At 57.5% G+C, this 22633-nt stretch overlaps 1 protein-coding gene across 1 annotated transcript; it reads left to right on the plus strand.

The window, feature by feature from the left end:
* Positions 1 to 14671: 14671 nt before the first annotated feature.
* On the plus strand, positions 14672 to 21544 carry KIF12 (kinesin family member 12). Its single transcript, XM_014782091.2, has 19 exons — positions 14672 to 14697; positions 14770 to 14835; positions 14926 to 15004; positions 15211 to 15338; positions 15439 to 15514; positions 15904 to 16038; positions 16213 to 16348; positions 16910 to 17001; positions 17177 to 17324; positions 18023 to 18141; positions 18223 to 18327; positions 18867 to 18969; positions 19053 to 19143; positions 19351 to 19437; positions 19805 to 19895; positions 19967 to 20068; positions 20669 to 20769; positions 20861 to 20979; positions 21264 to 21544. Exons 1-19 carry the CDS (start codon positions 14672 to 14674, stop codon positions 21401 to 21403), a joined length of 1944 nt encoding a protein of 647 aa, XP_014637577.1. The 3' UTR covers positions 21404 to 21544.
* Positions 21545 to 22633: the final 1089 nt, after the last annotated feature.

Here is a 22633-nt window from a genome sequence, read left to right on the forward strand (position 1 = left end):
AGTCCTGCTAAAGACTTGCTGAGTGACCTTGGGTTGGTCACTCTCCTTCTCTGAGCCCGGAATTTGCCCGACGTGAAATGAGTGGGTGGAACGTCTGAGTCTTTTACGCTCTTTCTTAGGTGGCGCTTGGGTATCCATTTGCAAAGCAGAACTTAGCGGGGGAGAGGGGAAGGCGGAGGTTTGCGGAGTGGCACCGCATTACAGCTGAGAGTTACGAAAAAGCCCTCCTCCTGCCACCCGGGGACCCCATTACCAACACCCCACGGGGCAAAATTCCCACAGGAGCTAAGGGATGCTGGGATTGAAACTCCTGATCGGCATCACGGGGTTGGGGGCTGAATGAGGAATTGCCAGCTCCAGGCCGGACACCAGGGGAGGAAGGGGTGGCACAGGACCTCCATGGCGACGGTGGACGGGATTCTCTCTGAGCTCCGTCTCTGGAGGCTCTTCCCCCAGCCCTTCCCCCTGGGCAGCCCCTCACCCCCAGCCCCCAGCCCCAGCCCCTCAGCAGAGGCCCCTCCCGTGGCTGGCTCCAGATCCAGCAGGCCGGCCACTTAAGGCTCCACCTCACCCTTTTAAATTCTATTTTTTCAAACCACATTCTTGAACTTGGCAGATAACGTGGCAGCCCGACAAGAGCCCTATTTACTCGGGGAGCCGTGAATGGGCCCTTTATAACGAGCTTCATTAATATTTCTACCTATTGGCCAGCTCTCCGTTTCCTCCCCCTATACAAACAGATTCTCCACACAGAAAGACTTTTCAAATGCTCTTGTTGACTTTCCCCAAACGGGGAGGGCAGCGGGGCCGGCCGGGGTGCGAGTGTGTGTGAGCGGGTGTGCAGGGGAGGGGGCGGCCGCGGCGTGCGCCCGCGCCGCCTGGGCAGGAAGGAAAGAGGCCCGCTATTCACGGGCGGGGGCGGGCGGCCTGGCTGAGTCCAGGTACGCTGTCTCCCAAAGGCACACTCGGCCCGGCCCGCGCCGTGAATTCCAGAGCCCTGGCCTGCCTCGCTGGACAGCCCCTTCTCAGCCCCTGCTGCCTGGCCGGGTGACCCTGGGCAAGTCCCCTCCTCACTCGGGGCCTCCCTGTCCTCCGTCGGCACTGGGTCTCCATCCTGCCACTCCGAGCGCGGTCCACACGCCAGCGGCACGAGCATCGCCTGAGAGCTTGCGAGAAGCGCAGACCCTGCCCGGATTCGCCGCACGCGCTCCTGCGTCTGAAGATCCCAGGGTGACGCGCACGCACAATAAGGTTTCCGAGGCGTCCGAGCCACAGCACGTGCCCCCCCGCCCCACCACCAGGGCTGTCCTGTGCCGCAAAGGCCATCACCAACCTTGGACATCCTCGAGGAGGCAGCCACCAAGGCTGTTTGGCTCTCTACTTTGTGACTGCAGGCCTGGCCCACGGTTGGGGCTCAGGAAACAAATGAACAATCAGAAAAGCGGATGCGAATGTCTGAAGCCTTGCGCTAACGACAGAAAGTCTTCCTCTTCAGCGTATGAGAGACTGTGCAGACAGGCCCATTCCGTGGCTCGGGAGGCCACGCGGCGTTGGGAGGGACCGTCTAACAGCGCAGCGCATGGGGTGAGCTCCGCGTCCTCTGGAGGACCCGGGAGGGACGCTGGAGAAGGCCCCGAGCCCCAGGGGTGAAGGACGCGCCCCTGGGGCTGAGGAAGCGACACCCTAGGGAATGTGGCGCCATCACCGAGCATGCTCACAGGCAGCCTGGTGGCGCCTCTGGAGAGAAGCAGAGCCGAGTTCGAATGCTGGCGATGCCCCGCTAACAGTGAGGACGCGAGCAAACGCCTTCACTTCCCTTCCATTTGCTTGTGGGATAAAGGTTTATTCTCCGTGTCAGGCCCTCTGCTGGACCTTGCGGACATGACGGTCAATAAAACAGACGGTCCTTGCCCTCGTAGGGGAGAGAGACAATCAACAAATGAAATAAATACAAATGCTGGGGAGGAAGCGGAGGAGGGTGACAGAGACAAGGTGTGTGTGTGGGGGCGACCTAGGAGTCAGAGGATTCAGGGGAGATGTCACTGAAAGGTGGCTTCTTAAATTCAAACCTGCAGACAGAGGAGCCAGCCACGTGAGGAGCTGAAGGAAGGGCACTGTCAGCAGCGGGAACAGCATGTGCAAAGGTCCTGAGGCAGGCAATGCTGGTGCTTTGAAAGAGGGTCAGTGTGGCAATAGCATTCCTCATACAAGGGGGAGAGGACCTGTGGGGGGTGGTCATTTCCACCTTGCACACCTGTGGGGGAGAGGATGGCACAAAATGGGTGCTCAGAGAATAATCTGTTTGCTCAGGCCCCTATCAGCACTGCTGTGTGCTCTTTGCATCTCTCAAGAGCAGCAAAGGCCAGGCCTTAGCCTGGGCCACCACCCAGGACAGGGTCAGCTGAGCTGGAGGGGGTTGAATGAGCTGCCTGTGTGCGTCTTGGCTACCTACACCTTACCTTTTTGGGGAGGGGGTGGCCTGCCCTCTCCCGGGACACCGCCCAGCTTTGGCTAGCCTAGGCGGCTTGGACAGAAGTCCCTGACCCCCTGCCTAGGTCTCAGCAGCCAAAGGCCAGACCCTGTTGGGAGCACAGAGCTCTCTGGCCAGCCTACACCCCACGCCCTGGCCAGCCCTTAAGTACCAGGCTGGAAATAACCAGCTCTCTCCACCCCCTGGGGCTGTGGGCTTGCCCACCGCTGGGCCGAGGTGGCTGGGCAGAGCGGGCGGGTGGCTGTCCCCAGAGAGCCCGCTTGGATTCTTCCAGCTGGGGCCCCACTCTCTGAGGCTGGGGCGAGGGTGGAGGGAGACCGGTTCAAATCCTGGATCTGCCACCGACGCCCGGGAGCCTTCGGAAGCTGCCTGAGCAGCGGAGCGGAGTTGACCCTCCCTCGGAGGGCGGTGGGAGAATCGAGTACCGCAGCAGACGCGTGAGCTTCGCCAACGCAGTGCTCGCGGCTGCGTCCACGGGTGTCACGGAAAGACGCTTCCCGCGCACAGGCCCAGCTCCGCCGCTGCGTAGACCGCAGCTTCTGAGGCTCCGTTCCCCCCCAGTGACATCTGGATCCTTCCCGCAACGGGTGTGATTGGGATCCAATTAATCCAAGTAATACATGTACTGAGCCCCTACTATGCACATCACTCAGGGCATTCTAGACGCCTCGCGAAGGGAGGGTCCCCTCGCCTTCACCTTCAGGGGAGCCTTTCCTGAGGACTCAGGATACGCCAAGGATGTTCTCGGGAAACCGGACGAGGGACAGGAGGAGAGGGAGTCCAGATCTCAGACCTGGTCCTACTCTCAGGTTGTTGGTCGAGATCTTGCTTCAGTCTCTTCTTGTCCCTGTGATTTGGGGCGAGTTATTTAGCTTCTGCAAGCCTCAGTTTCCCCATCCACGAAGTAGGGAGGATGTTACCACCACAGGAGGCTGCGGCCCTGATTAAACCACGTCAATTGACAGACAGTGCTCAGCTCAGTCCTCCGCCCCCGGGTGAGCCCTCCCTAGTGTCTGCTGCCACCAGAAGCAGCCGTGAATAGCGCTTCCTTGTTGTAGCAGCAGCAGCAGCAAACTAGTAAAAGCATAAATACTAGTAGTAGCAGTAGTGGTGATGGTCGTAGTAGCATAAGTACTAGTAGTAATAGTAAGTGCTGGTGGTAGTAGTAGTAGGAAGAAGTACCAGCGCTAATAGCGGTAGTAGAAGTAATAGTAGTACAGTACTGGAGTAGTAGTAGTAGTAAGTAGTATGAGCACTAATAGTGATAGTAGAAGTAATAGTAGTAAAATACTGGTAGTGGTAGTAGTAAGTAGTACGAGCACTAATAGCAGCAGTAGAAGTAATAGTAGTGCAATACTGGCAGTAGTAGTAGTAAGTAGTATGAGCACTAATAGTGATAGTAGAAGTAATAGTAGTACAGTACTGGTAGTAGTAGTAGTAAGTAGTACCAGCACTAATAGCAGTAGTAGAAGTAATAGTAGTAAATAGTGGCAGTAGTGGTAGTAGTAAGTAGTACCAGCAATAATAGCAGTAGTAGAAGTAATAGTAGTACAGAACTGGCAGTAGTAGTAGTAGTAAGTACCAGCACTAATAGCAGTAGTAGAAGTAATAGTACAGTACTGCCAGTAGTAGTAGTAGTAAGTACCAGCACTAATAGCAGTAGTAGAAGTAATAGTAGTACCGTACTGGTAGTAGTAGTAGTAGTAAGTAGTACCAGCACTAATAGCAGTAGTAGAAGTAATAGTAGTACCGTACTGGCAGTAGTAGTAGTAGTAGTACCAGCACTAATAGCGGTAGTAGAAGTAATAGTAGTACCGTACTGGTAGTAGTAGTAGTAGTAAGTAGTACCAGCACTAATAGCGGTAGTAGAAGTAATAGTAGTACCATACTGGCAGTAGTAGTAGTAGTAGTACCAGCACTAATAGCAGTAGTAGAAGTAATAGTAGTACCGTACTGGTAGTAGTAGTAGTAGTAAGTAGTACCAGCACTAATAGCGGTAGTAGAAGTAATAGTAGTACCGTACTGGCAGTAGTAGTAGTAGTAGTACCAGCACTAATAGCGGTAGTAGAAGTAATAGTAGTACCGTACTGGTAGTAGTAGTAGTAGTAAGTAGTACCAGCACTAATAGCGGTAGTAGAAGTAATAGTAGTACTGTACTGGCAGTAGCAGCAGCACCCGCACTAACAGCGGTAGTGGCAGCAACAGTAGTACAGCACTGGCAGCAGTAGTAGCAGTAGTAAGAAGCACCCGCACTAACAGCGGTAGTGGCAGCAACAGTAGTACAGCACTGGCAGCAGTAGTAGTAGTAGCAGCACCCGCAGTAACAGCGGTAGTGGCAGCAACAGTAGTACAGCACTGGCAGCAGTAGTAGTAGTAGTAAGAAGCACCAGCACTAACAGCGGTAGTGGCAGTAACAGTAGTACAGCACCGGCAGCAGTAGTAGTAGTAGTAGTAGTAAGAAGCACCCGCAGTAACAGCGGTAGTGGCAGCAACAGTAGTACAGCACTGGCAGCAGTAGTAGTAGTAGTAGTAGTAAGAAGCACCCGCAGTAACAGCGGTAGTGGCAGTAACAGTAGTACAGCACTGGCAGCAGTAGTAGTAGTAGCAGCAGCACCCGCAGTAACAGCGGTAGTGGCAGCACCAGCAGTACAGCGCGGGCAGCGGCGACAAGCACCGGCGGCGGCGGAAGGCTGGCGGGGGCGTCCTGGCCGTGCTCGTGAACGCGGTGGCGGCGCGGTGGAAGCAGTCGCGCGGGCAGCAGCCAGAGCCGGGCGGGCGTCGGCGCGGGGGCGGGCAGGCCGCGCTGAGGGCTCAGCCCCCTGCAGCGCGGGGAGGAGGGCCGGGGCCAGGTGCTGGGACGCGGAGAGGCGCGGGCTGCGGGGGGCGAGGCGGCCCGAGGCCGCGAGGGGCAGAGCCCAGAAGCGGGCACTGATGGGACGCTGCCGGCCGGGCGAGCGCGCCTCCGCTGGCGGGAGGGGGGCCGGCGCCCCGCAGGCGCCCCGCAGGCAGGCCGCGGTCTCTCCCGGAGCGGCCTGTCTCCTCCGTCACGCGGGGGCGCGGCGGCGGGGCGGGCGGGAGCACGCTGGCCCCGCGCGGGGGGCGGCGCTGGGGGCTGCCGCGGCCCGGAGACGCGCGCGCCGCCCCCGCGGGCCCGGCGTGAGGACTGGGCGCGGGGGTCGTGCGCAAGCCCCGCTCCGCGTGCGGGCCTCAGCCGCCCGAGGCCGAGTCAGCAGTGGGCTGGCGCCCGCCCAGCCTCGGGAACTCGCCGCCCTCGCGCTGATAGGCGGGCAGGGCTTCCCGGGAAGAGTCTGACTAATCACACGGAGGGGGCACCGGGCAGCCCCGGGCTCTGCTCAGCCGGGACAGTTGAGTGAAGACAGGTTCTTAGCGAGGACTGTTCCCCAGGCGGATTCCGTGGAAGCGTCTGTCTTCCAGCACTTTGAAGCATGACCCCACCAATCTTCCAGACTTTCAATCCCGCTAAGTCACAGTTTGCTCTTCAACTTGCGCCACTTCTGGGCCTTTCCTGGTGCTGTTCCCTTTGCCTGACATGCTCTTCTTCTCCCTTCTGCCTGCCCCGATTTCTACCCATGTTTTGAAGCGTGTCTCAATGCCGCCTCCTCCAGGAAGCCTTCCCCGATTCCCCAGCCCTTGCTCTCTGGTTAGGATACGCTTTCCTTGCCTATGCTCCCATGGCATTGGGTTCCAGCTGCTACGAGTAGTTCCGTTTGGCAGACATGCGTGCCCTGAGCACCCACTCAGATTCATGGACCAGTCCTGCCCTCAGAGAGCTTAGAGTTCTCTGAGGCAGACAGATGTTTATGCCCCACCCCCACCCCTGCCAAATGGGTAAGGTCATAGGGCTGGTAGGTGTGGGAAGCTGTGTCTGCCCTCTGAGGAGGGCTCCCATCCCAATCCAGGAGGGCTTCCTGGGAGAGGACGCAGCCACTCTGTGCTCACAACCAAATGACACACTGGACTCTTAGCACCTAGTCCGTGACCCAGCACATAGTAGGTACTTTGCGTGTGCTTAATTAACATTCAAATGGGATATGCAGCTGCACCTCACACATTGGGTAGCTTCCTGTCACCTATGTGGAGGAAACCTAGGAGAGAAGAAAAGTCTGGAAACTCTTAATGGATCCCACGGGTCCCACAGGCAGGGCGTGTGGGCAGTTCCACTGCCTTCGGCCTACGATTTCTCAGTGGATTCCAAGCTAGAAATGAGAAGAAGGATTCTGGTGAGACAGCTCATCAGGAGTCTTGGTCCCACAGAAAAGGTGGGTGTGCTAGAAGCCGACACAAGGTCTCAAACACCTGTTAGGACCAAGAAATCGCTCTGTCAGAGTACAGCTGGAGACACACGCTGGATGGATGACTTTAGTCCCCAAGCAAAATCGAAAAGCCGAAGTTGTCAACCCTGGCTGTGCATCAGAACCATCTGGGGTGCTTTAAAAACACTGATGCCCCGGCCATAACCCCCCAAAAGAATTAATCAGAATCTCCGGGGTGGGGCCTGGAATCTCCAGGAGATTCTGATGCCAGGGGTGGAGACCCACGGCCTTCAAGCCTCACTCAACATTCCCCAGGGAAGAAGGCAGGGCAGAGTGAAAGACGACGCGGGAGCATGTTTCAACAGAGACGGTTTAACTAAGGCAAACTGCATACTTAAGAGGTCAACTTCAGTTGTTCAAACTCAGCTTTACCGAACAGCTCCCAGAAAAAGGCCGCAGAGTAGAAGACAGAACACAAGACAGATCCGCACTCTGCCACTCAGTGGGTGCGTGACCTTTGGCAAGTCACTGAACATCTCTGAGCCTCAGTTTCCTCATCTATAAAATGGGGACAATCATAGTGCGAGTACCAGGGGGTTGCTTTGAAAATTAATTAAATGAAGTAGAAAAAGTGCCCAGCGTTCAATAAATATTAACTCTCATCTCTCTGACCCAGAGGTTCCAGACACATGAGGCATCATTGTGCAAGAGAGGGTCCTTAACGCCCCTTAACATTCTTACATAGTAACAGTATTGTTTTTAGAGGAAAATCTCCAGCTCATAGGTAAGTCATTCCTGGGTGAACCGTGGGTAGACTGACTCAGGGGAAAGCTGTTCATGTTTTTAGGGAGAAGAGCTGAGATTCTGGAAACAACAGGAAGTTTCAACTCTGGGTCCTGTGATTTCACAACTACCCAGAGAAGCGCATCTTTACCCAAAGACGCGGCGCGGCTTCAGGGCGTTTCATTGCCTCTTGCTGGACCCTCACACCTTCATCGGAGACAGTTGGTGGGATGCCTCTGCACCCGGCCACGTGCTGGGCTTGGGGTGTGATCTCCACCCCCACGAAGCTCCTTGTCCAGTGGGAAGCCTGGAGTGGCTGCCAGTACCCACCATGCACAGCAGAGAAGCCATGCGAGGCTTCAGAGGAGAGGGGCCAGGCGTTTAGGGGAAAGAGTCGTGGCCTGGGGGTGCCCATGGGTAACTGTGACTCTCCATCTCTTCTTAAAATCACCGCTCTTCACCACGAAGGCGATGGCTGCTTCAGCCCATACTGGTCCTCCTCAGTTTTCCCATCTGTAAAATGGGGTAAGGGGCCACATAGAAGTTACTTCAATGCTCCCCTAGGTTCCTGCTCTGGGGAACTTTGTGAAGGGAGTCCTCTGGCCTCTATTCACGCTTTAATTAAAGATGACAGCATGCTCTGTTTGGAAAATTTCACAATAGCCTCGCCTCCATCTGGCTTTTCCTCCACTGGGGGTACAAGCGTGTGCAGAACAAAAGAAGATGAGCGTTGCGTGCTCAAGGGCGAACTTCCTTCCTCCCGGATCTTTCTCATCTCGGTCCCACCTCAGTCCAACGCAAGGCTGTCTGGCGGGTGAGCCCCCGATTGGGCTCAATCTCTTCCCACAAGGGCTCAGTCTCTGCGCCTGACGAATGGGGATGAACCCTCCCGTGTAATGTGCTGGAAGGGGCAGAGGGCATTGACACCTGGGTTTACAGGTCCAGCGGAGCCTGTCCTCCACCCTCTGGGAATTCTAAACTTGTAGCAGACGGTTAGGTCCGAGAGGGCAGCTTGGCCGGGGCTGGGAGAGTGTCATCCAGCTTCTGGGCACATTTAGAGCCGTTTTGTGGAAGGAGCTGATGATCTCCGTGATAAATGAGTCCCTAAGTGAATCCTTACATCATGAAGCTGAGTGTTTGTGGTTAGCCTTGAGAGGAAGGGAGGGAGGAGAGAGAGAGGAGAGGAGGTCTGGGAGGGACGCAGCCTCCTTTCCTCCTCCCCAGCTCATTCCACCAACATTTGCTGAGCTCCCACTGTGCTCAGGGTCCTGTGCTGGCTCAGAGACCACAGGGAGGAAGCCAACACAGTCCCTGCCCCGCAACAGACAGGATGAGCTACCCAGTGTGTCAGTGCTGTAAGAGGGAAGCGCAGACAGCTGTGGGGACATGGATGCAGTTCCAACCTGATCTGGAGGGTCGGGGGTCCCAGGAAAGCTTCCTCTGGGAAAGCTTGCAGGACAAGGGCACCAGGTCGAAGTGAGCGCTCCTGGCAGACAGAACAGCGGCAAAGATTTAGAGGAATTCGAGGGAAGCCTAGGAAAGCTTTGCGCTGGTGTGCAGGATGCAGGGGTGGGGGCAGTGGATAGAGCAGAAGGACAGCCAGAGGGGCCAGCAGGAGATAGAGTCCGTATGGCCTTGAGTCCCAGCTGGCCAGGGGAGCTCAGGCTTTATTCCGAGGCCCCAGGGAGTCTGGGTAGGGTTTTCCCAGGGGGGACGGCTGGGGCGGATGGGAGGAGAGTGAATTGAAGGGCTGGAATCAGGAGCAGGGGTGTGCGTGGGAGGGTCCCCTGATTGCTCAATGTTGCTTTTATTCACTCCCTCAAGAAGCGCTTCTTGAGGGCCTGCTCATCCCTCTCCACAACACCAGGCTGGCCAGCCCCTCCGCAGTGCACAAGCTCAGGAGAAAATGTATAGAAAGAGCACAGCCACACTTGACAAAGCCTCCTTTGTGAGGAGCCCTGGGGTCCTGGTGGCGTGGTGCTCTGCTGCCCTCTAGTGAGGCCTGGAGATGCACCCCTGTAGGGGCCAGCCAGCTCCTAAGATGCTCTGAGTTTCCCAGCTTGCCTTCCCTCTCTCCCTCCCTCAACCCCGGGGGTTCCACTGCTCCCGAGGAAAAGGTGCAGTCTGGGAATAGTGAACAGGCTCAGAAGAGGGTGAGGAGGGCAGGGGGACACAGAGGGACTCAGCCCCACCTGTGGGAACAGGCAGCACCACAGTCAATGAGGGGTACCACTGGATGGGGGCCCAGGTGTTGTATCTTTAATTTTTTCACATGGATAAACACAGGAAGTGTTTACACCTGTTACTATTACAATGGTAATAGTGAGGATGATGGTGGAGATGGTGGAGATGATGATGGTAGAGATGGTGATGACGGTGGAGATGGTGGAGATGGTGGTGATGGTGGAGATGGTGATGGTAGAGATGGTGATGATGATGGAGATGGTGGTGACGGTGGTGATGGTGGAGATGGTGATGGTAGAGATGGTGATGTCGATGGAGATGGTGGTGACGGTGGTGATGGTGGAAATGGTGATGGTGGAGATGGTGATGACAGTGGAGATAGTGGTGACGGTGGAGATGGTGGAGATGGTGGTGATGGTGGAGATGGTGATGGTGGAGATGGCGATGACGGTGGAGATGGTGGTGATGGTGGTGATGGTGGAGACGGTGGAGATGGTGATGACGGTGGAGACGGTGGAGATGGTGATGGTGGACATGGTGATGGTGGACATGGTGATGACGGTGGAGATGGTGGTGATGGTGGAGATGGTGGTGATGGTGGAGATGGTGGAGATGGTGATGATGGTGGAGATGGTGATGACGGTGGAGATGGTGGTGATGGTGGAGATGGTGGTGATGGTGGAGATGGTGATGACGGTGGAGATGGTGATGACGGTGGAGATGGTGGAGATGGTGGTGATGGTGGAGATGGTGATGGTGGAGATGGTGATGACAGTGGAGATGGTGGTGATGGTGGAGATGGTGGTGATGGTGGAGATGGTGATGGTGGAGATAGTGATGACGGTGGAGATGGTGGTGATGGTGGTGATGGTGGAGATGGTGGAGATGGTGATGGTGGAGATGGTGATGGTGGAGATGGTGATGACGGTGGAGATGGTGATGACGGTGGTGATGGTGGAGATGGTGATGGTAGAGATGGTGGTGACGGTGGAGATGGCTGTGATGGTGGTGATGGTGGAGATGGTGATGGTAGAGATGGTGATGATGGTGGAGATGGTGGAGATGGTGATGGTGGAGATGGTGATGACGGTGGAGATGGTGATGACGGTGGTGATGGTGGAGATGGTGATGGTAGAGATGGTGGTGATGGTGGAGATGGCTGTGATGGTGGTGATGGTGGAGATGGTGATGGTAGAGATGGTGGTGACGGTGGAGATGGCTGTGATGGTGGTGATGGTGGAGATGGTGATGGTAGAGATGGTGATGATGGTGGAGATGGTGGAGATGGTGATGGTAGAGATGGTGATGATGGTGGAGATGGTGGAGATGGTGATGATGGTGGAGATGGTGATGACGGTGGAGATGGTGGAGATGATGGTAGAAATGGTGATGACGGTGGAGATGGTGGAGATGGTGATGCTGGAGATGGTGTTGGTGGAGATGGTGATGGTGGAGATGGTGAGGACGGTGGAGATGGTGATGACGCTGGTGATGGTGGAGATGGTGATGGTAGAGATGGTGGTGATGGTGGAGATGGCTGTGATGGTGGTGATGGTGGAGATGGTGATGGTAGAAATGGTGATGATGGTGGAGATGGTGATGCTGGAGATGGTGTTGGTGGAGATGGTGATGGTGGAGATGGTGATGCCGGTGGAGATGGTGATGACGGTGGTGATGGTGGAGATGGTGATGGTAGAGATGGTGGTGATGGTGGAGATGGCTGTGATGGTGGTGATGGTGGAGATGGTGATGGTAGAGATGGTGGTGATGGTGGAGATGGCTGTGATGGTGGTGATGGTGGAGATGGTGATGGTAGAGATGGTGATGATGGTGGAGATGGTGGAGATGGTGATGGTAAAGATGGTGATGATGGTGGAGATGGTGGAGATGGTGATGATGGTGGAGATGGTGATGACGGTGGAGATGGTGATGATGGTGGAGATGGTGATGGTAGAGATGGTGATGACGGTGGAGATGGTGATGATGGTGGAGATGGTAGAGATGGTGATGACGGTGGAGATGGTGGTGATGGTGGAGGTGGTGATGGTGGAGGTGGTGGTGATGGTGGAGATGTGATGATGGTGGTGATGGTGGAGATGGTGGTGATGGTGGAGATGGTGGAGATGGTGATGGTAGAGATGGTGATCATGGTGGAGATGGTGATGATGGTGGAAATGGTGGTGATGGTGGAGATGGTGATGATGGTGGAGATGGTGGTGATGGTGGAGATGGTGATGGTGGAGATGATGGTGATGGTGGTGATGGTGGAGATGGTGGTGATGGTGGACATGGTGATGGTGGTGATGGTGGAGATCGTGGTGATGGTGGAGATGGTGGTGATGGTGGAGATGGTGATGACGGTTACAGTGACTAAATGGTTCTGGGGACTGCTGCTTCTGTAGGTATTGTTGGGGATGGTAGAATTTTGGTGATGATGGTGATGGGGTTATGGTGGTAGTAATGATGACAGTGACGGAGGTAGAAATAGTGGTAGTGGGGGTGGAGGTGGTGGCTAATATGACTATAAAGCTACCATGAATATTCTTCTGTATATCTTTTGGTGAATGTGTGTACTCATTTCTATTAGGCACAGACCTAAGAGCGGAAATTCTGTATCATAAAATAGGCTTATGTTCAGCTTTAGCCAAACAGTTTCCAGAAAATGGTTGTATCTACACTCTTACCCGTAACGTATGAGAGTTCTAGATGCTCCACGTGCCCACAAACACTTAGTATTGGCTGTTCTGTTCACTGATGTATCTCTAGTGCCTGGAAGCCTGGCACGTAGAGGAGGCTTAATAAAAATTTGTTGAACGAATGCTCAATTTAAGGGTGGCCGATGTTCCCGCTCCCTGTTAGAGAACAGAACCAGAACCTTGCTCCTGCTTGTGGACACCCAGTGATGCACAGGGGCTGACCCAGGTTGGGGAGCCTGGTGCAAGAGTCCCCAGCAGACAGCTCCTCATGCGCACGTCCCCTGTCTCTGCTTTTCCCAGCATCCCTTCAGTGTGGCTCATCTCAGTGGAGTTTCGGAGGGGCAGCAGTCTGATTAAGCCAGTGCACACCAAGATGTGAATGACTGATCGTCCTTTACCCTCTGAAGAGCATTTAAAGGAGCAACTCGTTCACTTATTGGGTTTACAACTGAAAAAGGCCATCTGCCATAGCAGACGGCACTCGACTCAGAATTTGTAGTTCTGGGTTTAAACCCTCTCAGTTTGCCATTCACAGCTGCTTGCTCCTTAGACAGCCTCCTCTGCCTACCTCTGTTTTCCTCAGTTTTTTCATCCAAAAAACAGGAATAGTAATTCTTGTCCTGTCCACCTCAAGGATTCAAAAAATATAATAGATTAAGGTACTTCAGAGTTGAAAGGAATCTTGGAGATCACCTAGGGGGTTCTTATTTTTGCCTTTAGAAAATTCTTTACAATTTATGAATGGCCTTCAATGACACTGTCTCACTGAAATCTCAGAACAACTATGTAAAATCATTAATCCTTTTGTATGGGAAGAAAATAGGCTAAGACAGGGGAAATGACTTGCCTAAGACTCTGTGGTATGTTAGTGGCAGAGCTGGGGACAGTGGCTCTTTGCTCAACGTACCTCTCTATATAGATCCAGCTGGAAGGGCCTATAACCAAAAGGTTAACTGGCTCTTGCTTGCACACCTCCAGTGGATGGGGAGCTCACTGCCACCCACGATAAACCATTCCCCGGCTGGATGGCTCTGAGGGTTGGCTGTCATTTGTGGTGATATAGAGTGTGTTACACTGAGAGGGATGATTATTATGGCTTTCATCCTAATGTTTGTTTGGGAGAAGAGGAATTTACAGAAATATTCAGAGAACATGCAGAGACAGCCAGAATGGCAATAATAATAATAATGCCTATCTGATGGTGTCATTTCTCTTTGTAACCCTTCAGTGGCTTCCTGGTTCCCTGAAGAGTGCGTCCAGACTCCCCGATGGACCCTCCATGAGCTTGGTCCAGCCTCAGACCACCTCTACACGCCACACACATCTCCCCACCCAACGCCAGCCTTCCTGCAGCATGTTCCCTCCACCTAGAACACCCTCATCTATCACCCTCACCTCCCTGCTCCCAAAGGCCTCGGAACTCCCCCCAAAGCCCCTGCACACTAGACTGCACTTACTCGTCTCCTTAGCAAGACTGTGGGATTCCCGGGCCCCGGTTCTCAGCATGCAGAATGGCACTGGATGGGTGATTGCCCCACCCCAGCACATCCACAGACGTCTCTGCCACTCTCGTCAGCCAGACCAGGAGAGGGTTAAACAACCTGGCCTTGGATCAGCCTTGGCATTGGGGAAGCAGGTGGCCCAATGTTTAACTGGATGGGGGCCTGCTGTCAGCTCAGCTCAGGAACTGGATCCAGCCAGGTATTCTTAGAGCTGACACCTGGACCCCTCCCTCCATGCCCCTGCCCTCCTTGGGCCTTGGCGCTGCTGGGGAGGTTGAGGGTGGGAGGCATGACAAAGCTGGAGGAGGAGTATGTGGAGAGAGCTGGAAGAGCCCGCCTGGTCCGTGGTCCATGCTCTGCCCAGGCTTGCTGTGTGGCCTTCACCGAGTCCTTCCCCACCCTGCCTCGGTATCCCCATCTGTGCCCAGAGGAGGCTGGTCTAGGTGGTCCCTCCAGATGGTACTGGAAAAGAGCAAGAGATCCTCAGATTCCAGAACCCCCTGGCTCTGGATCCCCCAGCGTGGGAGAGCCTTTCCCACCAGAGGTGGGAGCGGGTAAATCTTTAACTAGCTAGCCCTGGGCAGGCCCGAGCCTTTCCGGATGAACGGCTGCCTGAGAAGGGTGGAGGCAGTGGGGGATGTAAGGGGTGCACAGCCGGTCCCAGCGTGGTGGAGAAGGGAGGGTACTGGGGAGGGAAAGGACCGAGACTGGGCGGAGCTAACTCCGTGTGCAAAGCAGGACATGGAGGAACGCGGGTCCCCCGACGGGTAAGCAGAGATTCTGGGAGGTTCGAGCAGCCGCTGGGCGCAGGGATGGCTTAACTCGCGTTGCTGCCACAGGGACCCCGCGCGGAGCCTGGAGCAGGGGCCAGAGGGGCCGGAAACGCCCATCCAGGTGGTGCTTAGGTGGGTACAGGGTGTCTAGGAGGGGTCCGAGCGAGGAAGGGACCTATGGAGACAGCGGGATGGACCATCCGCCTTCCCGACGGACCCCAGGGTGCGTCCCATGAGCGCGGCCGAGCTGCGTCGAGGGGAACAGAGCGCGCTGCACTGCTCAGGGACCAGGACTCTGCAGGTGAGGAACTCCTCCCACCCCCCCAAAAAAAAACCTACCGGGAGGACACCGGGTCCCTTTCCTCTGGCAACTTTGTCCCAGACCCGGCCCTCTCCTAGGTGAGCCCCGCCCTCCTCCCCAAGCCCCGCCCCCGCAGATGAGCCCCGCCCACCAAGGTCCCGCCCTCCCGGAGTGCCCCGCCCCTTCTCCACCGCCCCCTCCCCCAGGTGAGCCCCCCGGGCGGGGGCCCCGACGTGGCGTTCCGCTTCGGCGCCGTGCTGGACGGGGCGCGCACGCAGGAGGACGTGTTCCGGGCGTGCGGCGTGCGGCGCCTGGGCGAGCTGGCGCTGCGCGGGTGAGTAAGGCGGTGGAGGTGCTCCGAGCCCCCGCCCTGCCCTGACCCCCCGCCCTCTCCATCCCCCGCCTGGGTCGAGCCACGCCCCTGCCCTCCGCAGCTACTCCTGCACCGTCTTCACCTTCGGCCAGACCGGCTCCGGGAAGACCTACACCCTGACCGGGCCTCCTCCCCAGGTGGGCCGAGCGCAGGCGGAGCCCCCGCGGGTCGGGATCGGTGGGCTGACAGCCCGGGGGAGCTGCAGGCAGCGTAGCCTCCCAGAGGGAAGGGGCTCGAACGATGCAGCCCAGCCCTGTTTATTTGCAGACAGGGAAACCGAGGCCCGGAGAGGTGAAAGGACTTGCCCGATATGGAGCTCAGATTTTGCCCCCTTTGCTTACCAGCTCTGTTTCTTCATCTGTACAATAGGTGGTAGTGCTGACTGTGAGAATTAAATGAGATATTATGTGGGAACTTGGCATAGATCCTGGCGCATAGTGAGTGAGTGCTCTAGAAAGGGTGGTTATTACTGTGGTGCTGGTGAGGATGAGGACCCAGCCCCAGGCTCAGCTGTTTCTGCCCCCAGGGAGAGGGGGTGCCTGTACCCCCCAGCCTGGCTGGCATCATGCAGAGGACCTTCACCTGGCTGTTAGACCGCGTGCAGCACCTGGGTGCCCCTGTCACCCTCCAGGCCTCCTACCTGGAGATCTACAATGAACAGGTGGGGGACTGAGATGAGTAGAAAGGGCCGGCAAGGAAAAGGAGGCATTTTTTTCCGAGGATCCTGGGTCAAGGGGCAGAATAGGTGGGGGGACTGTTGTCAATAAGGCGGCGGGGGCGGGGGGGGGGTGGCTGGAACAAGGACTCAGAAAGGGCCCCTTCCCTCACCTCCCAGGTTCGAGACTTGCTGAGCCCGGGGGCTCCCCGGCCCCTCCCTGTTCGCTGGGACAAGACCCGGGGCTTCTATGTGGAACAGCTGCGGGTGGTGGAGTTTGGGAGTCTGGGGGCCCTGATGGAGCTTCTGCAAATGGGTGCGTGCTACACAGGGGAGCTTTGGGGTGCCGGGACGCCCATTCCTCAGCTGTTCACTGAGGGTGCACTCGGGCCCAGAGCTGGAGCTGTGGGACTCAGAGATGACCCTTGTGGGAGAAAAGGGCCAGCAGACCAACAGTTCAGACACAGCCCAAGGATGTCCCCCGACCCTACCCCCTAGGCCTGCTGATTCTGCCTTCCAGACTCTTTCCAGGCCCACCTCTCCTCTCCAGCCCAGGGCCTCTCCCTAGTGAGGCCTCATTTTTGCTCCCTAGAGAGGTCTCCCTACCTCAAGGCCCTCCGTTTCCAATCCCTGTTTCTACATGCAGCAAACCACATCCCTCTTCCCCTCCAGACCCTTCTAGTGCCCTGAGGGTAAAGGTCATACCTGTTAGCCTAGCCTATTAGGCCCTTCTGTTCCAATCTCATCATCCCAATTTGCTGCCTCCGTGCCTTTGCACGGGCTGGCCCCTCTACCAGGATGCCTTTGCTCCTTTTTCTTCACTGGTGATCACCTGCCCTTCCTCCCAGGTCCAGCTTCTGATGTTTTTCTCCTCTAGGACTCAGCCGTCGGAGGAGCTCAGCTCACACTCTGAACCAGGCCTCCAGCCGAAGCCATGCCCTGCTCACACTCTACATCAGCCGCCAAACCGTGAGTGCCCCGGCTTGGGGAAGGAGCTGGCCCAGGGCCACCCAGCAAAGGTCGGCCTCTGGATGTATTAGCCAGCTTGGGCATGCACAGGAGGTCATAGTGGAAACCCTTGTGACTTTGATGGGGACAACCCCTCTCGAGTCCCCATCAAGCCCTGATCCCCCAACCCCAGCAGGTGCCTCCTGTGGACCCCGGGGAACCCCCTGTTGGGGGGAAGCTGTGCTTTGTAGACCTGGCGGGCAGTGAGAAGGTGGCGGCCACAGGATCCCGCGGGGAGCTGATGCTCGAGGCCAACAGCATCAACCGCAGCCTGCTGGCCCTGGGTGAGACCTGGGGGCCGACTGGACTGACTGCCCGCATCCCTCTTCTGTGCCTGACCCATCGCTGTCCGCAGGGGTGGACACCGGAGAGTCATAGTGCGTGGGGGAGAGTTAAAGAGCTGTGATCCGGGAGCCCCTGGCCTCCTTCTGGCCTCAGCTTGCTGTTGGCTTGCGCCTCCCCTCTTAGGCCTTTGTTAATCTATAATGTATAAAGTTACGTGCTAATTTGGGAGGTAGAAACACTCAAGGGCAGAGTATGAGCCCTCAGACATTCAACCTGCCCCTTGTGCAGTCAGGAAGACTGAGGGCCAGTGAGGGGAAGGGAACTGACCTGTCTTCCCACCCCCACCCCAGGTCATGGGCCTCGAGGTCCTTAAGGGCTGGGGCCTCGGCCCTCCTCCATGGCCTGCGTGGGGGGACACTCAGGAAGCTCCCCTTCATTCAATCCTCTTGTCAGACCTTGCCTGAGCCCCGAGGAGTCCCAAGCCCTTAGGTGGGCATTGGCGGTCGGGGGTGGACATCTCTGCCCAGAGGAGCCCCAGGCTGGTGGCAGAGGTCAATCTGCATGAGTAATGGGATCAGGTGGAAAGGGGCATTTTAGAGTCACACAGGCCGGGGTGGAGATCCCAGCTGTGCTGTGCACCAGCTGGTGGCCTTGGGCAAGGGATGTGACCTTGCTCGGCCTTGCTGTCCCCACCCAGGTCACTGCATCTCCCTGCTGCTGGACCCACAGCGGAAGCAGAGCCACATCCCCTTCCGGGACAGCAAGCTCACCAAGCTGCTGGCAGACTCGCTGGGGGGGCGCGGGGTCACCCTCATGGTACCCGAGGGGGGTGGCAGGGAGGGCTGCGTCCCGAGGGAGGGGCTCCCAGAGGGGAACACTCAGGGGCGTTCCTCCCAGGTGGCCTGCGTGTCCCCCTCGGCCCAGTGCCTTCCAGAGACTCTCAGCACCCTGCGGTACGCCAGCCGAGCACAGCGGGTCACCACTCGGCCACAGGCCCCCAAGGTGGCTGGAGGGAGACACAGGCAGAGGGATGGGCTGGCAGATGGTGGGGGATCAGGCGATGGGGCTGAGCTGGAGTTGGGATTGGAGTTGGAATCCTGTGATGTGGTCATGGTTGGGTGGGTGGAGTCAGGGTCATGGGCAGGGTTAGGGCAGGTCTGGGGTTAGAGTCTGATTTGGGATATGATTCAGGGTCTAGCCAGGATCCCAGCTGGTATCATGGTTACGTCTGAGCTGAAGTGGAGTCTTGTTTGGAGTCAGAATCTGGGCCAAGGTTTGACCAGAACTGAGTTTGGGGTTGGACTTGCAGCAGGTCCAGCTTAGAGTGGGCCCTCCAGGCATGCAGCTAAGGCCACCTGGCACTTGGATGCAATTAGAAGGCGCCCCCTCCAGGTGGGTATAGCCTTGGGCCAGGATGCCAGGCTGGCGAGTGAAGCATGGGCTGGATTTTAGGCTCCACTTGCTCCCCAACCCTGGAAGCTCTTGTGCGGTGCACAACTTGTGCAACCATAAATGGCAGCTCTGGGCTGCTTTCTCTACAGTCCCCTGTGGCAAAGCAGCCCCAGCGTTTGGAGATGGAGATATTGCAGCTCCAGGAGGAGAACCGGCGCCTGCGGTCCCAACTGGGCCAAAGGGACCCCAAGAGTAGGAGCTCCCTGGGGGTGGGGGTGGGGTGATGATAGGGCCTGGGGCTCCTGGGGCTCCAGCCACCTTCCCCTGCCCTGCAGCCTCAGGGCTCAGTGGGGCCCGCGTGTCCTGGGCCCAGCAGAACCTCTACGGGATGCTTCAGGAGTTCATGCTGGAGAATGAGAGGCTCAGGTAAGGCCCGGCCCCCGCCGGGGGAGTCTGCGCCCCGCCCCTCACCGCTGGGCTGCTTATGCCTAGCTGCCTCCCCTCCCTGGTCCCTGGCTCCCCTTCTGTCCCCACCTGCCTCCTGGGGCTCATATTCTGCTGCAATGGGGAGGGGCTGACTGACACCCCTACCAGCCTGCCTCCTGTCACCGTCCTGGGGCCTGCTCTTCCCAGGAAAGAAAAGAGCCAGCTGCAGAGTAGCCGGGACCTGGCCCGGGATGAGCAGCGCCTCCTGGCCCAGCAGGTGCACGAGCTGGAGCGGTGAGCACGGCCTCAGTGCAGAGGGCAGGGGGAAAGGGAGGCTCAGTGAGTGGTCTAGAGTCTGACCTCCGGATCCAGACCACCTGGGTTCAAATTCCAGCTCTGCCAGCTACCGGCTGTGTGAGCTTGGGCGAGCCACATGACCGCTCACTGCCTGGGTTTCGTCTTCTGTAACATGGGGATAATACAGTGTCTACCTTAGAGGGTTCTTCTAAAGACTGGATGAAGGAGTTCAGATGTAAAGCATGGAGAACGGTGCCTGGCACATGGTACATGCTTCATGAGTGTTTGTTGAAAGGAGGATTTGGGGGGCCAGCCTGGTGGTGGGGTTGAGGGCTGCAGGCAGGGACCCCACTGTTCTCTCCAGGCGCCTCCTCTCTGCCTGTTACCTTCATCAGCCGGGCCCTGGCCCAGCCCCACCGTGTCCCTGTGTGATGGTGCCAGCTCCCTCCTGCCATGTGAGTCTCTGCCCAGCCTGGAGGGGTGAGGAGCAGGCACGTCGCAGAGCCTCTGACGTGACCTCTTGCAGGCCCTGCCACCCCTCTGCTGCCCCTGCAGCCACCTGTGCCCCCTGTGCCGAGCACCGCTGGCTCCCTGGGCCTGCCCACGGAGGGAGCTCTACCTGCCCCAGGTAGGAAAGGCCGAGGTGGGGGTGAGGGGAGGCGGGGAGAGCTGGAGACCTTGCTCTAGGGGGTCAGCAGTCTGGGAGGCCCCAGGGATCCAGGGTCCCAGGCTGGGTCATGGGGGTGAGTGGCCGGCTTCGAGCTCCCTCTGCCCCGGGTTTGGAATTGCTGTTTATTTCACCTCCCCTTCCACTCCATCCTGGCTTCTTTCGGGAACTCATTTTCCCATTCCCTCATTCATTCGTCCACTTACACATCACTCGTTTATGCATCTGCTTCTTCACGTGGTCACTCGCTCATTCAGTAGCTCTTTTCGAAGCTCCTTGCCCTGTACCAGCCCCTGTTCTGGGCACTGAGGATGCAGACATAGACTGGACATCCTTCCTGCCCTCGGGGAGTTCCTTGTCTCCAGAGAGGACATTTCAAGGGCCATCCGCTGCCCACAGAAAAAGTGACCAAGACCTCACCCCTTTATGCCCACCTGATGTTCTTGGTGCCCTGTGGGATAGGCATGGCAGGGATGGTGGTGGCGTGGTCGGCACCAGGGGAGTGGGGCGTGGAGAGGCCGGGCTGAGGTCACCCAGTGTGGGCTCTGCTCTTTCCTGCAGGTGTTGGGCCCTCAGGCCCCAGGCGGTGTGCCCCTGTCTGCCCAGCCCCCGCCCTGGGCGCCCCCCTGCAGCCCTGGCTCTGCCAAATGCCCGAGAGAGAGGTGGGCCGGCCCCGGGGCACTGGGCGGGGGGAAGGAGGAGGCATGGGAACTTGAAGGCTCACCTCCCACCGCCCAACTCACCCTGGCCCAGGAGTCAGAGTGACTGGACTCAGACCCGAGTCCTGGCGGACATGCTGACCGAGGAGGAGGTGGTACCCTCTGCACCCCCGCTGCCCGTGGGGCCCCCGAACACATCGCCAGTGCTGAGAGGTGAGGAAGGGAGGGAGGGGGGAGCCCCCAGTGTTTTCTGTGATCTTGGGCCGGAACCTTAGTCTTCCCATCTCTGAATAGGGTGCACGTTGAGAAGTGATTTCTAAGATCTTTTAGTTCCCAAACTTGGAGTTCTCTTCCTGGGACCCCTGCATGCCCAGGTGTATGTGGGGTTGGGGAGAGTGGGTACCACCTGAGGCCTCCCCAGAGGATGCTGGACCCCTGAGGGCCTGGGTGGGGAGGGGCCCAGGGGCATGCAGGCCCCGAGTCTCACTCTGCCTTAGGTGGAGCTGCGGTTCCAAACCTGGCCCGGAGGCTGGAGGCCCTCAAAGACCACATCGGCAGCTCCCTGCGGCGTGGCCGGAGCCAGCCGCCCCACAGTGAGGGCACGCGGAGCCCTGGCCGCGTCCTCCCTCCCTGCTGAGGACACAGAGGAAACCCAGGAGAGCTCCGAGTGACCTCGGGTGGGGATCTGTGCTCCTGGGCTTCAGTGTCCCCGTCTGTTAAATGGGGCTGGCAGCTGCTGCTCCACTCTGTGGCCAGGCTGGACCGAGGACAGTTCCTGAGGGCCGGGGGTGGGGGCTAGGGGGGCAGTTTGGGGGAGCAAAGCCCCCCCAGACCATGAGACATGAGACTGGATTCAGGAGAAGCCAGGCAGCAGGTGATGAAATATACAAATAAAGAGGTATCAGCTCCACGTCTGGCTGGTCCTCCGGGTCATCAGTCACTTCCCTGTGGGGGAGACCCAGAGATGAGGGGCTCTCGGGAGCGAGTCTGAGGAAGAGGGAGCAAGGACTCTTGGTAGAGGTGCGTGTCCCCTCCGGTCAGGAATATTCCGGGTTCCTGTCTCTTCTCACGTATTGCACAAGTTTAAATTGAGCAACTACTGCATGCTGTGGGGCGGGCGTGGGGAAATCAAATGGTGAGCATCTCCGTGAAGGGGGCCTGAGGGAACCTGATTTGGCCTCGAGCTGGGCAGGCGGTGGACTGAGGGGCTCACCCTCTCTGTGCCAGCTGCGTGCATCCTGGTGCTGGAGGGGTCCTGAGCCCTGGCTTCTGATGCCGCAGACCTGCTCTGAGACCCTGGGCAAGCCCTGCACCCTCCCTGGACCACTTTCTGGTTTTCAGTCAGTTAGATGGGGACACGGCTCCCTGTCGTGTGGAGTTCTAGTGAGGGTCGAGGAGGTGAGGAGTATTGTGATTCCCAGCACAGTGCCCAGTAGGATGCAGTGGGCCTACAATTAGGGGGAAGTCCAGACATGACATGAGAAACTGGGGGTGCGAGCGGGAAGACCTCATTACAGAAAGAGCCACGAGGCTAACCTAACTCCCATTTTATAGTTAGGGCAACTGAGACCCACAGGACTCATTTCTTCTTTCATTCCTTTATTGACTCATTCATTCATTCAACAAACACCTCTGGTATCAACTACAAATCAAGGGAGTGAACAAGACTGATAAGGAACAAGCTGGCTTTGCTCAGGGAGCTCACAGTCTGGTGGGGGACAGACAGTCAGACACTTACAGCCTCACACATGTGCTTTGATGGGGGAAGCCCAGGGGACTGGAGGCACGGAGAAGGGTCACCCAATCAGAAATTGTTGAGGGGGTCAGGGAAGGTTTGCCCAGGAGAGCCATGATGAGGCTCGGAGGG

Source organism: Ceratotherium simum, chromosome 29, assembly GCF_057802395.1.
Source record: "Ceratotherium simum simum isolate JZ-2026a chromosome 29, ASM5780239v1, whole genome shotgun sequence".
NCBI lineage: Eukaryota > Metazoa > Chordata > Mammalia > Perissodactyla > Rhinocerotidae > Ceratotherium > Ceratotherium simum.